We start from the raw sequence: 15,726 nt of genomic DNA, 5'->3' as shown, positions 1-15,726 counted from the left end.
TGTTTTTATAAAATAAAGACTCCATTTGCCTTTCTTGGGAAGACTTAGTGTTCTCATTGTATTGCCCAATTTCATGTATCCTTAAAGGTTTCTGCTATTTTAACTTAATAATTTTCTTCTTATTTTGGGACATTTCTTTGAAATTTTACTCCTAATTACATTGTATCATTCAAGATCCCTCAAAATGTCTGTTAGTTTTTTTTTCATGATCATGAGTTGTTAGTTTAAAAAGTGTGTTTTTAGTCAATTTGTCACATTTGGGGTGGAAAGGAGACAAGAAAGCATTTATTATTTTAATTTTAAACTAATTATTATAATTGGCATACAAGTAATGGACTTCATCATTAAATTTCATTTATTTGTGTCTTTGTACTTTCTTATTCAACCTCCCTACTACTTTCCTCTGCAATCTCAATTTAGAAATTCCCCCCTGTAATCTCCTCTCTGCTTTCATGTATGTGTGTAAGCAAATGCAGATTCTTCGTATGAAGGAAAACATGCGATATTGTTTTTTTTCCAGTCTTTTGCCTCCCCCATTTATTCCTTTCCTCCCTCATCATAGTCTCTCTTCTACCTTTATGATATCTGCATGTGTCTTATATATGGTACACACACACACACACACACACACACACACCAGACAGACAAAACATGGTTCATGTATTTCTGAGTCTGGCTTGTGTTGTTAATTATATAACATTTAGAAATCATGTTAATGAAAATCTCTATCAACTTTCCTGAAGATGCTATGATTTTCAGCTTCTTTATGGCTGAATAAAATTCCATATGTATATTAACCAGATTTTCATTGATTTAATCTGTTGATGATTTAGGTGGATTGTGTATCTCATGTACTGTGAGTTCCTCACTTCCATAGAAGTGTTTTCCATAGTAAGCATTTTTGTAATTTTTCTCAATGATAGCCATTCTCACTGGGATGAGACAGCATTTCAGTATTGTTTTAATTTGCATTTTCATGATAGCTAAGGATGTTGAACAGTTTCCAAATACTTGCCATTTGTATTTCTACATTTGAGATCAGTTCTATTTATTTACTTATTTATTTAGATGATTTTTCATGCTTAATTTTTGAAGACTTTCCTTTATTGTCTTTATCAATCTCCATCACATATACAGTTGGCAGAGATTTTGTCCTATTCTGTAGGCTGTCTCCTCACTCTGATGCTTGCTTCCTTTGCAGGGCAAACACTCTTCAATTTCATGTAATCTGATTTGTCAGTCACAATACTGTTTATGACCTATTAGAATTCAAGATTAGAATGACCCATTATCCCTGAGTGATGTGTCCATAGCTATTTGATTTACTGTTAAAATATCTTGGAGGAATAGTTTTTAAGACAGAGTGTTATACATTCATGATTTACTGGAAGAATAACAGTATTTTCATTTGTATAATTTCTGTTATAACTACAGCTGTTATAACCAGAAAGTTGTAGTTAAGATGACCATTCTAATAAAACTTTATGGGATGTAAAATGTGATTTTTGTACAACTTTCATGTGTCACAAAATTCCCATCTTTTGGACCCTCCCAACTATTGAGACAAGGAAGGTAACAATAGGTAACAATTATTCTGTGTCCATAGGATATATAAAAACACAAGGTAGCCTATGATTGCAGTATGTATAATAGTTTATTAATCTCTAACTTAGAAGATTATGTTGTAATATGGACATGTTCATAACACATTGAATGTAAGAACACAGGCCATAAAACATGTATATTGAACGTGATAATATCTATACAAAAAAGCAGGTGCCAGCAAGATAGCCCAGCGAGGATGCTGTATCAAAATATTTACAGTGATCTTGTGCTTAGATTATGAACAAATTTAATTCTGCATGTGTTTGTTTGTGTGTTCTGAATCTGTACTATGACTGTTTATTGCACTGTTTTAAAAATAGTCTTATATCAGAAAAAGTTGTTTATCCAGTGTCAGCAAATTGGTACATTGATACAATCTATTTTGTTTTCTCTTTGTTTCATGTTTAGCCAACAAGTCCCAAGTTTGGAAAAGCTGACTCCTATGAAAAACTGGAAAAACTAGGGGAAGGATCTTATGCAACGGTATACAAAGGGAAAAGCAAGTAAGTTAAATGTTTTCAAGAATACATCATATGTGTAGTGTATCTGCTCTCAATATTAAGTAACAGTATAAACAATGAAAATTTACTTCATAATAGATTTTCCTGCCTTTTGGTTTCCGACTTCCGTGAGCTTGCTTCAGACAAGTCTAAAAGCTAGTGGAAGTGGTTTTCCTGGTGGCAGGTCATCCTGCGGATTTCTCTAGTTCAACATAACTTTGTTTACTTTTTGTCAGTGGAGTTAGAACACTCCAGTGAGAAATATTTCCAGGTGAACGAAGCAGTTAATTTCATATGGTGCTTTAGTGTTTATTTACTATTTTTCCTTTTTTCCTTTCATCAAAATATTCTTTCCCCATACAATATATACCGATTATAATTTCTCCTACCACTCCTCCTCCCAGTGCTTCTCCGTATCCAGCTCCCCTCCAGATCCACTCCCTTTCTGTTATATGTATATATTAAAGAATATAATAAGATGAAGCAAAAACCACGATATTAAAGTTAGATAAGGAAACCCAACAGGAGGAAAAGAGTCCCCAAAGCAGGAACAAGGGCCAGAGACCCGCTTGCTCTTACAGTCAAGAGTACCATAAAAATTCTAAGCTAAAAGCTGTACCACATATGCAGAGGACCTGGTGTAGACCTGTGTGGGCTCCATGCTTGCCAACTCAGTCTCCATGAGCTGATAAGCATCTTGTTTAGTTGATTCACGGGGGCTTATTCTTCCAGTGTTCTCACCCGCTCTGACTCTTAGACTCTTTCTGCCACTTCTTCCTTGGTTCTCAGAACTCTAAGAGGAGGCATTTGATGGAGACATCCATTTAGACTATCTCTTCATGTAGTGTCTGGCTGTGGGTCTCTTCATCTGTTCCTGTCTGCTGCAGCAGGAAGCCTCTCTGATAATGACTGAGTGAGGCATTGGTATATGACTATAGCAGAGCAGAATTTCATTAAGAGTCATCTTGTTGATACTTTTTTTTTTTTTAAGGCCAGTTTTACTCTAGGTCTCTGGAGTGTCTAGTCTCTGGTTTTTGGTCACCAAAGCAGAACCAGGGATGGGTTCTGTCTCATGGAGTTGGACCTAAAGTCAAATCAGACATCAGTTGGGTACCCCTGTAAGTTTTGTGCCACCATTGCCCTAGCATATCTTGCAGGCTGGACAGGTTGTAGGTCAAAAGTTGGTGTTTATGTTTCTTTTTTGTTAGCATGCAGAATACCTTCCTGCATCAAAGACACAGGAATGAAAGGGTGAAGGCTTTATATAGGCACCAGCTGGACTTGTCCATGTTCAGTGAGTTGGCAGTGGAGCCTCACTATCAGTTTGCAGAGTGCAACCCTTTATTTTAGCAGCAGACTGGGTTGTTTGGGGATTTCCATGGGATTCCCTTGGCCAACAACTCAAATGAATGCAACCAGTCCCAGCCCTGGAAGCCTCACTTGATACAGGAGCTGGGCAGTTGAGACTCCATATCTCCATTATTAGGAGACCTCATTAAGACTTTCTTCATATATTTTAGGAAATTACCCCTGCGCTAGGTTTCCATAGGCTCCCTCAAATGCCCCTCAACTTCAGCTGCCTCTCCATGCATTCTCTCTATTATGCTACCTCTCTCTGCTCCTCCACACCTCATCCTCCTGTTTCAGTCACCACTACTCCAGAGTCCACCTGCAGGGTCTATTCTATTTCTTCCTCTTAGGGAAATCCATGTGTCCACCCTAGACCCTTCCTTTATATCTAGCCTTTCTGGGTTTACAGAGTATAGCTTGGTTATCATTTACTTAATGGCTAAAGTCCACATATAAGCAAATACATACCATATTTCTCTTTCTGGATCTGGGTTGCTTCACTCAGAATGATTTTTTTTTCTATTTGCTTACAAATTTCATAATGTCATTTTTAACAGCTGAGTAATACTCCATTGTGTAAATACTCTCTCTCATCAGAAAACAAAAGGCTTCTAAGAGATAAAATAATAATAAATAAAATAAAAATAATAATAAATAAAATACAATATAATAAGATAAAACAAACACAAATACACTGGAATAAGACAAAACAAATACAAGGAAAAGAGTCCAAGAACAGGAACATGAAACAGATATAGACACAGAGACTCACTCATTTGCATACTCAGGAATCCCGTAAATCTCCAAACTCCACACCTAGAGCTATAATATATGCACAAGGTCCTATGGACAAGGTCCTGTGGGGGTGGGGAGAAAGGGAGAGAGAGAAAGAGAGAGAGAGAGACAGACAGACAGATAGACAGACAGACAGAGACAGACAAGAGAAGAGAAGAGGGGGAGGAAGGGAGAGGAGGGGAGAGGAGAGAATTAGAAGTTAAAGTTAAAAAGAAAGGAAAAAGAAAAGAAAGGAAAAGCTTTGAGGTAAGGGCTCCTCCAAAGGTGCCCTTTGTTGTCTCTTGGCCATCTAATTTGAGCATAAGGATTATTGTTAAGAGTACCTTGTTTCCCCAGTGAGACATACTGCTTAGGAGGAAATTAATTTTTCATTTGCAAGTGGTTGTCAATTGGAGATGGCTTCTGGGTTAGGGATGGGGCCTGTGTCCACTCCTCCTTTCATCTCTAGGTCACCATCTGGTGCAGGCCTGAGCAGGCTGTGTGCATACTGCTTCAGTCTCCCTGAGTTTATATGTGTGCATATTGTTGATTCAGAGGGCCTTGTTTTCTTGGTGTGCTACATCCTCTTCAGGCTGTCCTTCATCCACTTCCTGTAGGATTTCTTGGAGATACCTGGTTTAGGGTAGAGTGTTCCGAGATCTCTCACATTCTGCAAAATATCTTCATATTTGTTCCATCTGCTGCAAGAGGAAGCCTCTCCGATGATGACTGGATCTTTGAGTACAGCAGAATATCATTAGGAGTCATTTTATTGCTACTTAAAATATTTAAGAACAGTAGTATTTAGTTTTACCCCATGCCCCTGGGCTATGTTAACCTCTGGTTCTTGGTTACCAAAGATGTGTCAGTTACGGGCTGTATCTCATGGAGTGGGCTAGTTAATCCCATAAGCTTTATTGAACAACCACATTAATATATCTTACAGGCAGGACATCATTGTAAAGATTTGTAGCTGAGTTGGTGCTTACATTTCTCCTTTGCTAGTGTGTGGGGTACCCTCCTATATACTCAAGACTCCAGCCCATAGTCATGAGGGATCTAGTTAGGCACCAGCTGTTCTTCTCTATGTTCAGTGAATCGTGTAGATGTCGTCTTGAGGCGTGGGCCTTGCCGTCAGTTTGTGGAGAACAACCTATAGTCTTGGCAACAGCCTGGGTTGTTTAAGGGATTCCCATGGGACCCCTTTTACTAGCAACTTAATTAGATGTAACCCATTCCCAGCACTAGAAGTCTCATTTGGTGACAAGAGATGGCCAGTTGGGGCTATGTCTCACCCATTATTTGGTGACTTCACTTGGATTTATTTTTGTAAATCTTCTACTGTAGCAATTGGGTTAACTCTGAGAGCAAAGGACTTATTTTTTTTTTTTCAGGATTGAATGAACATGATAAGAGAAAGAAAAGAAGTAGAGCCAGAAATCTATGCTATGAATGACTTACTCAAGCAGCTTAGGAGCATGGGAGGTTACAGTAATGCTCTGTACAGCGAAGTTGATGTTTACAGAGGTTGTGTTCCAAGATTTTTATTCTTTCGCACATGAAATTAGTAGTATTCATTATATAAAACCACTTGTACATTTTAAGATTAACAATGTGATGCTAACTAGCCATTAGGAAGGCAATTATTTGGTATAAACTGCAGGACTTATTTTTGCCTCATTTACCTCTTATGATGCCCTCCATGGTATCTGCCATCATAATCGCTCTCTCCCACCACTCAGCCGTCTGGGGACATGGAACTTCATCAACTTTCTGTGGTCACACCTTTCCTTTGTATTATACACACTTTAAAGCCTTGGAAAGATTGAGTCCTTATTGAATAATCCAGATGGTCCTCACATATGCTCCGACTTGTTTCAATTGTGATTCAAACAAAAGCAAACATACCGTTTGATGATAAGTAAACAAGCACTTAAAACTGTGTACCCACAGAAGATTCATTCCACTAATGTGCAGGTCAGAAACTCTACTAAATATTTAACATGAAGATTTCCTTCAAAATCTTAGAGTGAGGTGAATACTTTTCCATTCATTACTCTTAAATAAAGGAAATACTTTACCAGCACCTTTAGTCTTTGAGAAGGATGATTGTAGACAGTTGATAGTTTTCATTTCAGTAGTTTTAAGTTTATCTTGTCAGCATTTCTGAAGAAGTCTCTCAAACCCGCTAGTCACACGTAGAATTTAATTTCCTCCAGCAGGAGATGAAAACCGTTGCCTGCTGATTTAAGAGATGATAGGTTTCCTGGGCTCTGTTACTTTTGGGTAGTAAAGTCTGGATAAGACAACAGCTATGCGCTTGTCCTACAGCAGAATGTGAGAGCTTGTTTGGTGTGTCCCTAGAGTGCTATGTAATTAAAGGAGCCTCTGAAAGACCGAGAGCCTGTTTCTGTATTCTTCAGCATCCTTTCACACAAATCAACATCCCTGCCTCTGCCTTGAAACATTTGTTTGACACCCTCCTCCATCTCTTATTATTTTGCAGAAAAGCTTCTTGTTTTTAGGAATGTCTCTGTTTCTCCGTTTTTTAGGATTTCACACACATGTTCATTGTATTGATTATGAGTGTCATGTTTAGATTTCACCACTAACCTCATTGTGGTTGCTGGCCAAGGCTGGCAAAGAAAAGAACCACTTAAACATCAGGATTTTGTTGTGTCACAGTTCTGGAGATGAAAGGTCAAGAAGAGAGCACTTTGTCCTTTTCCAGGATGTGTGATGGAAAGTCTCTTCCATTCCTCTTTCTAGCTGTTGGGGTGGTGTGATGGTTTTGGGATTCCTTCTATATTTCATCTTTATAGTGTTCTGCTTAGTGTGTTTGTGTCTGCATCTGTCCAGTGTTCCCTCTGGATCACTACATTTATAATATAGGATTAATGTCATTCTTAATGGCTTCACTTGATCCTGATGGCTCTTTGATGACCCTAGTTTTTGTTTTACATACTTTCTCCGTGTCTGAATTATACAATTACACATATTCTTTCTCTCCCCTATCTCTCTCTCCTCTCTCTTTCTCTCTCTCCTCCCCCCCACATACACACATGCATATGCACACACACCGCATGTGTGTATGGGCTCTCCCATGCATGTGCATGTGTAGGTCTCTATTGTTGGTGACCTTAATTTTGAGACTGGGTCTGTCACTGAGCCTGGATCCTGCCGTTCTGCTAGAAGGGTTGGCCAGTAAGTGCCAGGGATCATCTGTCTTTATGTAGTCTTTACGTAGACTTTGCCAAGTCTGCGGCTACAGTTGTATGCCTCTGTGTCTGGCTTTTTTTATTGGTGCTATGGATCCAAACTCAAGTCATCAATCTTGTATCCCAAGCATTTTAAAAAACAAGCCATCTCCCCAACCCTCAATACCATATACTGTTCTTTTCTGAGATTAGGACTAAGTATAAACACATGTTTTCTTGGAGGTCACAATTTAATCCTTAACAGTTACTCAATTTAAACCTCCTAGTTTCACATTGTATTCACAACAGTCTTCTTTTAGAACTTGTGACATATATTACCTGTCCCATAGCTCTTGTGTTTACTCACAATGCAAACAAAGCTTATTGCTCTCAATAAGAGGGTGTCCTATGTCTTGATGTTGGGATAATGCCAATCCATGGTTTAGAAACCCATGGTGGAATAGAAAGAGGTTGTTTTGTTGATATTGTTGTTGCTGTTGCTGTTGTTGTCACTGAGTTCTGGCCTCCCTTGAGTTCTTGTAGGAGCACCAACATTGCTCGTGGAGATTTCTGTGTAGGTAGCCCTGACTGCTTGACTTCTAAAGAGCGATTTATTGGCTGCAGTGTGCTTTTTTCTGTTCTCTTTGAAATTTCCTTACTTTTTATTTATTTCTTTTACCAATTCTTGGGGGAATTTATCCTTTTTGGGTTAATTTTAAATAATGATCTTTATTCATTAAGATTATAATAGAATCATATCAGTTCCCCTTCACTTTCTTCCCTCCAAACCCTTCTATGCATGCCTGTTGTTATCTTTCGCATTTATGCTCCTCCTTTAAAATTGTTGTTACAAGTGAGTCTGTGTGTGTATTTATACATACGCACATACATTCATACACATTGGTCCATATAATATTACTCTTATGTATATGCTTTCAGGACTGACCATTTGGTATTGGATAGGCAATTAGGGGGTTCTCCCCTAGAGAAGAACATTCTCCCACTCTTAGCACTTCTTAGTTGTCTATCTTTTTTTTTGTTTTTTTGTTTTGTTTTGTTTTGTTTGTCTAGGGTTGAGGCCTCTTGAACTTTCCTTCTTCCATGAGAGCATGTTTAGTAGTGTCTTCCCTGTTTAGGAAGCCATGTTGGTAAAACGTCATGAGTGCCACTTTTCTCACCTTCTGGGAGACAGGATCTCACCACAGACCCCATGCCCCTCTGGGTCTGACTCTTACACTCTTTTTGCCCCTCTTTTATAATGATTCCCGAGCCTCACATGTAGGACTTGTGTTGGAGATGTATCTGCTAGAGCTGGGATCCACTCTGCATTTTGGTTAACTGTGGTTTTCTGATGGTCTCCAAATGTTGCAAGCAGAAGTTTCATTGATGAGGGGATAAGAACTACACTTATCACCATCATCATCATCATCATCATCACCCTCATCCTCATCACCATCATCATAGTTTTTTGACCGTTTCATACATGCATATAAATTATTCTCATTATTCTCTCTACAAACATCTCTCTTCTGTCTGATTTCCTTCTTTCTCCTGCTAGTCCCTTTCCTAGATTCATTACTTGTGATTTTGTTTTGTAACTGGTTTGGCTTAACCAGGGACTTCTGTGTGACCATTAGAACTGTCCACTGGTGCCTGGTCGGGGGTCACCAGTGAGTTCAAAAATGAAGGCAATGACTCCCCCTCCCCCTCCTGAAGCTATCAGTAGTGAACAGTTCAGGAGTGGGAAGTTGTCCCGCCCTGCGGGGTCTTCAATGGGTACCTGTGGAGGGGGCAGACAAGTGGGGGGACAGGAGGCATGAAGAAATGAGGGCAAGTCTGGATTCTGATCAAGTCTCATTTATTGAAAAATTTCACAGAGTTTTTATAAGGCAGGGGGCAGGGAAGCATATTGCTATGGCAACCCAGCTGCAGGCTATCTCAAGATGCGAGGAATTCCAAGCAGGTCACAACAATCTGCCACACCGAATATTTTGCTATCTTTATCTAATCTAACTGTTAAACTACAACAGGGTGGCTCCATCTAAATCTTATCTTTAGTCTAACTGCCGAACCACGACAGGGTCAGCTGGTTTCTGGTAAATGACAGACTGCTGACAAGATGGCTGAACATTGGCCATATGGCCTACTGTCCCCAACAGGAAGTAGAGCCTCCTGAGGCCCTCCGCTGTCTATGACTGCCTGTTGACAAGCTCATTCTGGTGCAGACTCCATACAGGCATCCTACTCGCTGTAAGTTTGTGACAGGAGTGGTTGCATCTTGCCCAAAAGAGGCTTTTTTTTTTTAACCCTTCTCCCTACATCCTGCTCTTACATTCTTTTAACTGCCCTGTCCCCCACCTTCTTCTGCAGTGTCCCTTGAGCAGATGACATAAATGTCTTGTTTGGGGCTGAGCATTCACACATCACTCACTCTCAGCACCCCATGCACCCGTGAATCTGCATCTTAGAGTCTGCATCCACTGTTGCTCACTAGAAAGAGAGCCATCTCTGATTGAGGCTGAGAGGAACATTTGTCTATGTGTATAAAGATAAATATTTATTTAGAAGGCAGTTTGATGCTGCGTCAGTTTAGCTGAGCAATAGTGTTAAATACTTCTGCTAGGGCCTATGGCCTCCCAGCCATGGGATTTTGACCGTATTTAGGGTAATAGGTGTAAGTTTGTAACTGTGGAATGTGCCTTAAATCTAATTAAAACAATTTGTTGTCCCCATAACTGTCATGCCACTACTGCAAACATCTTGCCTGGCAGGTAGGTATCATATTCCTAGGATTCGTAGCTTTGTAAGTCAGATGATGCTTCTGAGGACAAAGAAAGCTTCCATCTCAGTCCCAGCTGGACTCCTCTGTAATGCAGCCAAGGTGTGTGATGTTTTTCAGCAATTGAGCCTTACCAACTTTAGATGTGTGACTGAGAGAAACGGCAAGAGTCTGTATGAGTTTGCAGTCTCTGGGGCCTTTCTGTCCCCAGCACATGAGGAGGTATATCATACTTGGCAGCTGGGCTTTTGTTTAAAACCAATGTTATTAGGATGGAATTTAACTTTTAAGAGAGATGGTGCAGGTGCATAAATTATTCTGTATAAGGTAGGATTTCTCTGTACTATATAAACTAGTGTACAGTAAGACAGGTCCTGGTAAACTGGTATAGTATTTCAAAAGGGGGGAGGGGAGGATAATGTTGACTGCAGAATTTGAAATGTGAAGCCATAGCTTCAGTGCTGGCAAATCAAGTTTACCTCATCACTGTCTTCCTTGTGGAATTCTTCATGGCTCCCTTTTGTGGCTGATCTCCTCAACTTCCCAGGAAAATATAAGATTTTAATCTTTTGGTAATAAGCCTAAATTTGTTGAATTCTGAAGGTCTCAAAATATAAGCAAATGGATTAACTTTGATATTGCCCAAATTTTGACTAAGCCAAAGTAACTGAGTATCTGGCTTTAAGAAGCATAGTTTGGAAGGACATAGGTTTGTGCCTATATGGGTATCCATGGCTTCCTGGTTACTGTAAGTAGAGCAAAGACCTGCCACCATGTCAGCTCCTTATAACGAGATGTATATACCCACATTCTCTTTGCTGCTGCTGGCAGAACAAACCAAAACTCTCCTTAAGATAGATGTGGGATCCCATATTCATGGTAAAGATAGAAACCTTTGCTCTGCAGCTGAGCTGGCAGGGCAGTAAAGGGCTGAGACTGTCACTGCTTCTGACTTCCCAGACTTCGTGTGTCATTCAGAGCCGAACAACAGATCCTTTGTTCCATCTCTGGAACTGGAGTTTTGGGCTCATCTGTCTAAGTCCCCTCCACAGATGGTCATGATCAGGACTCATTTTCTCAGTTTATCTGTAGTTTCTATGGAGGTGAGGAAGCCAGGGCCTCACTCCTCAGGAGCCTGCTAAGCTGCTTTGGACAAACCTGCCCACACTGGCTTGTGCCAGCAGTAAATTGTTATCTCAGAGGTCAATAGGAACAATGGAGGAATTTGCTCACTTTATGTAACATGAGATTTATGTGATTGAAAGTGCCAATCTTCTTTAGCATTTCATTCTGCCAATTTGTGCTGAATAATTGAACTTGAAATTAAACGACCTCATAAATTGAGAGGGTAGCCAAACCCAGCCTGATATGTACTAAATGCATTTCAAAGAGCTCTTCAAAGCCCCAGGGAGAAACCGGGGGAAGGAATGCTTTTAATTAAAAACAAGCACAGGGAGGAGAAAGTCAGCAGTAGATGACGGACCTTTTCCGAATGTGTAAGATTACAGATGTGGCTCTGACTGCTCGCCCTCAAGGTCAACTCCATTGAAACACTATCAGGAGGAGATGGGAGAATTCAAAGACTGAAATCCCTAGATGAAAAACACTTGGATTCCAGGTTTATAGGAGTTCCAACCTTAACTTCTGATACACAGCTTATCCTCAGATGTCAACAGTCCATAGGTAGGAGCTTGGTGCAAAAGAGAGGCAAATTGCATCACACCCTGGAGCTGTGTTCTCTCTCTCTCTCTCTCTCTCTCTCTCTCTCTCTCTCTCTCTCTCTCTCTCTCTCTCTCTCTGTTTCTCTCTCTTGGATTTTTTGAGACTGGGTTTCTCTGTGTAGCCCCAGCTGTCCAAGAGCTCACTCTTTAGACCAAGCTGGCTTTGAACTCACAGAGGTCCGCCTGCCTCTGCCTCCAGAGTGCTGGGATTACAGGTGTGTGTGTCACCACGCCCCGCTAAGAAATGGGATTTTTATAGAGCAGATATGCAATAAATGAGGTTTGTCATGTGGTGTTTTAGTGTTCTTTGTGTGTAGGGGAAGTTGAAAAATAGGCCTCTTATCCTTACCTATTCCAAGGAGGACAGCAGTCCACCCACTCACATCTGCTAGTTCTAGTTTTTAGAAACATTAAAGCTTACTCGAATTGCAGATTCCAGCCCTGATTTCCTCTTTAAGAAGAATGCACACATTAGAGTTTGCTTCACTGGTACAGCTGCTTTCATTTAGCTTGCAGCAGATAAAACAAACAGTGCCTAATCTTTTTGACAAAAGCGACAATAAGGTTATTGTTTAAGCAAGAAGCATGATTTCAATTATTAGAGCAGCACATACGGCAGCAGCTCTCTCTTAGACAGTGCTTGAGTGCAGTGGCCTCTCTCAGCCTTTTTGATTGAGCTCTTTGATCATTTGATTGGGACACTCTCAACACAACATGCTGAAGTTTGTGTTAGTGTCTCCACGAATTCTTTTGGAAAGATTAAATATGGAGATTTCATAGTGTGAGGCATCCTAGAATCTCTCTTTAGGGCATATTTGAGACTAAGAGGAAGACTGCAGTTCTGCTACTTACTTCAGGCTAAAGCACAGCCATGGTCCCAAGTTGCTTTCTTCCTGTTAGCATCCTTTAATTTGAGTCGGGATGCTGGGTGGCAGCACCTTAACTCTGGGAGCCAGGGAATCTCTCCTTCCTGCTGGGAAGCTATAATAGAGTCTGGAAGCATTTTTGGTTTTCATCACTTGGAATGTGGTAGTGGCCACAGACACTGCCAAGAAATATTCCATAAATTAACAAGGCCATCTCTTGCACCTAAGAAGCAGGTAGCCAAGATGTCAGTAGTACTGGGATTGGTAAACCCTGGTCTAACCCATGAGGTGCACGGAGGCACTGTCTACACGAGCTCATTCTTCTGAATTTCTGACTAAGTTCTTACTGTATTGTGTATGCAATGGAGATGTAGCGTGCAACACCACGCATGGCCTGCCTTTGCCGGAGCCTGTCATCCAATGGAGAAGCAGAGAATAACTGAACTGGTAGATTGAAATGCATGTACCTGCAAAGAGAGGGAGAGAAATGGGAACAATGAAAAAGAGTGAAGTGGGGGGTGGGGATGGTGGGGGGTAGTGGGTGTGGTGGGGGGTGGGGGGTATGTATAGTTTAGATGGGCAGACATTAGGAACTTGCTGAGGAAGGAACATTTATGCTTAGATCAGAAGGGGTAGTTTTGTTTCGGGTTGATTTTGCCAGCCAGTAAGGAATAGTAAGTAGGGAAAAATGTCTTTCAGATGAGGCCTCATATTAGAAGAGTCCTCAGTTTAAAAAAAAAAAAAAAAAAAAAAAAAGGTAGGAACTGGGCATGTCCTGCAAATTCAGAGAAAGGGATATGAGTAGGGCTGTGGAATGGTACAGGGTGGTTTGGGAAGTCAATAGTACCTTCAGGGTTATCCTTGGATATTTGTACTTATATAACTGCTGTAAAATCAGCCATGCAAAATGAGGCTTAAATCAACTGTCTTTTATGTTGCTCCTGTATCTGCATTTGGGAAAGAGGTGGGTATGAAAAGTTGATTTCTGGTCCCCATGCATTGTTTCATGCAGTTTGACTGGGATACGAGGGACCCACTAACATACTGGCTCGGTACATGGCTGAAAGCTGAGGCTGCTTCTTCACGTCGTTGGGTTTCCTGATAGTACATTGGGCATAACAGGACACGTAGAGACTTAAGGTATCAGTGCTACCAGCTAAGGAGCTTGCACATTGCTACTTCTGCCTTTACAAAGAAAACCACGCAAACTAGAAATGAGAGACGTTTCTTTAATCACTAACAGAATTGAAAGAACTGTCTCATGAGGGACAAGCCACTATCCGGATCTCTAGAGAGTTTTGAATATCCAGATATTTATGCCCAGCATCAGCTTACCTACAGCCTAACAGCTGAAGCCATAAGCGGCTAGATACTTACACAGTATCGTGGAAATGGTATGAATGGCATCCGTCTTACAAAGGGGTTGGAGGTCGCAGTTGAGAACTGCAGATGTTTCTGTACAGTATATGATGTGAGCCAGGTATACAAAACTGGCCTTAGGTTAGTTGAAACCACATATTATAAATTTCAGAGCAACCATTATAGAAATTTAAGAAAGCATAAGGTATAAGAAGTGTATAATATATAATATCAAAGAAAGTTCTCTGTTAAGATCAGAACAATCAGAAACACCAGGAGAGAAGGGAAAATGGAATAGACAGAAAATAGTTATAAACGTAATAGATATTCATACAACTGCATTGAAACAGTTTAATGCAAGCGATCAAAGTGTGTCAATGAGAAGACTAAACGGATATGATCAAGATTCAGCTCTCTGTTGTCAATGAGAAATCCTCTAAAGGTTAATTAAAAGTGAATGGGCAGAGTGAAGACGTATCATGTTAACAAATAACAGGAAGATGAAGTAGCCATGTTAGTGTCAGACCAAATAGAGATTTCTGCTAATGGAGAAGATCTTCAGGAATGAAGGGGCCACTGCATAATGATAGTAGGGCCAAAGCTCCAAGAAATCTGTCTATATGCCAGAAAACAAAACAAATAGTCACAAAATGTGAGTTAAGGAGTGATGGAGCTCTCAGAGGCCAGAACAGCTCTCCATTATAGCTGATCTTTACTCTTTTGTCTACAATTCATACCTCAAGCAGATGGAAAAATCAGTGAGAATTTGAACATCATGTTAAGATATTTGAACTGAGACTGGCCAATATATGTTCCCCTTAGAGCTCTGGTGCCCTGCTCAGCCATTTAATTGATTATTGATGAATGTTCAAAGATTGTGCATTCAAGGGTAGAGGACATAGGCTATACCTCCCAATGGGGAGCATGAAATAGCTTTGTGGCCATGTTGAAAAGGCTCACGTGGATTTGGAGTTTATTCTGATATGAATCACATTTTTGCCCTTTCTTTTGCACAGTCATCTTCTCTGAGCACTTTTCCTTTTGGGCTTAATGCCATTAAGTTTTCAGATTTTCCATGTAAAAGAGAAAAGTTTTTGTTTAGCTAAGATGCTTTGTTTGGAAGAGGATTTTGTTTCCTCATTTTTCTGGCAAGAGTTCTGGTTGACATATGGTGTCTTTGGTCACTTGTAACCACCATTTCTTTTTTACTATGAATATAGTTTTTATTTGCTCTAGAAACAAGATAATAATCTTACTTGTAGAGTGTTTTATGGTTCTTGAAAGTTGATAGAATATTTTTCTCTAAAGCAAAGTTGGACTAAAGTAGTTTATTCTAGGAGCAAATTGAAGATTCAAAAGCATTTATTCCAGTAACTCTGTAGAAGTATTTTGAATTATATGTAATCATCATTGACTGTTTATTTCAAACTTGTCAATTAGTTTGAAAAGTTTTTTTTTTTATACAAGGTCTACAGACTTAACCTCATGGTTTGTGAAAAATGATCAGCCTAAAATTCAAGTGACCTCTCATATCACTTCCTACTCATAACTTAATGATCTGCTCAGAATAATCAA

The 15,726-nt window shown here is 40.0% G+C and overlaps 1 protein-coding gene across 6 annotated transcripts in view; it reads left to right on the top strand.

Moving 5' to 3' along the window:
• CDK14 (cyclin dependent kinase 14) overlaps positions 1-15,726 on the top strand; it is a 540,806-nt gene that overhangs the window by 147,557 nt on the left and 377,523 nt on the right. For all 6 annotated transcript variants that reach the window (XM_084786935.1, XM_084786933.1, XM_084786934.1 and 3 more), the window contains one exon: positions 2,014-2,108. In XM_084786935.1, the coding sequence (XP_084643061.1) occupies positions 2,014-2,108 (95 nt within the window). The remainder of the gene's footprint in view (positions 1-2,013; positions 2,109-15,726) is intronic.

Source organism: Acomys minous (assembly GCF_964271855.1).
Source record: "Acomys minous genome assembly, chromosome: 6".
Taxonomy (NCBI): Eukaryota; Metazoa; Chordata; class Mammalia; order Rodentia; family Muridae; genus Acomys; species Acomys minous.
Note: the sequence above shows the minus strand (reverse complement) of the source record. Positions and strands in the feature narration are given on the sequence as shown.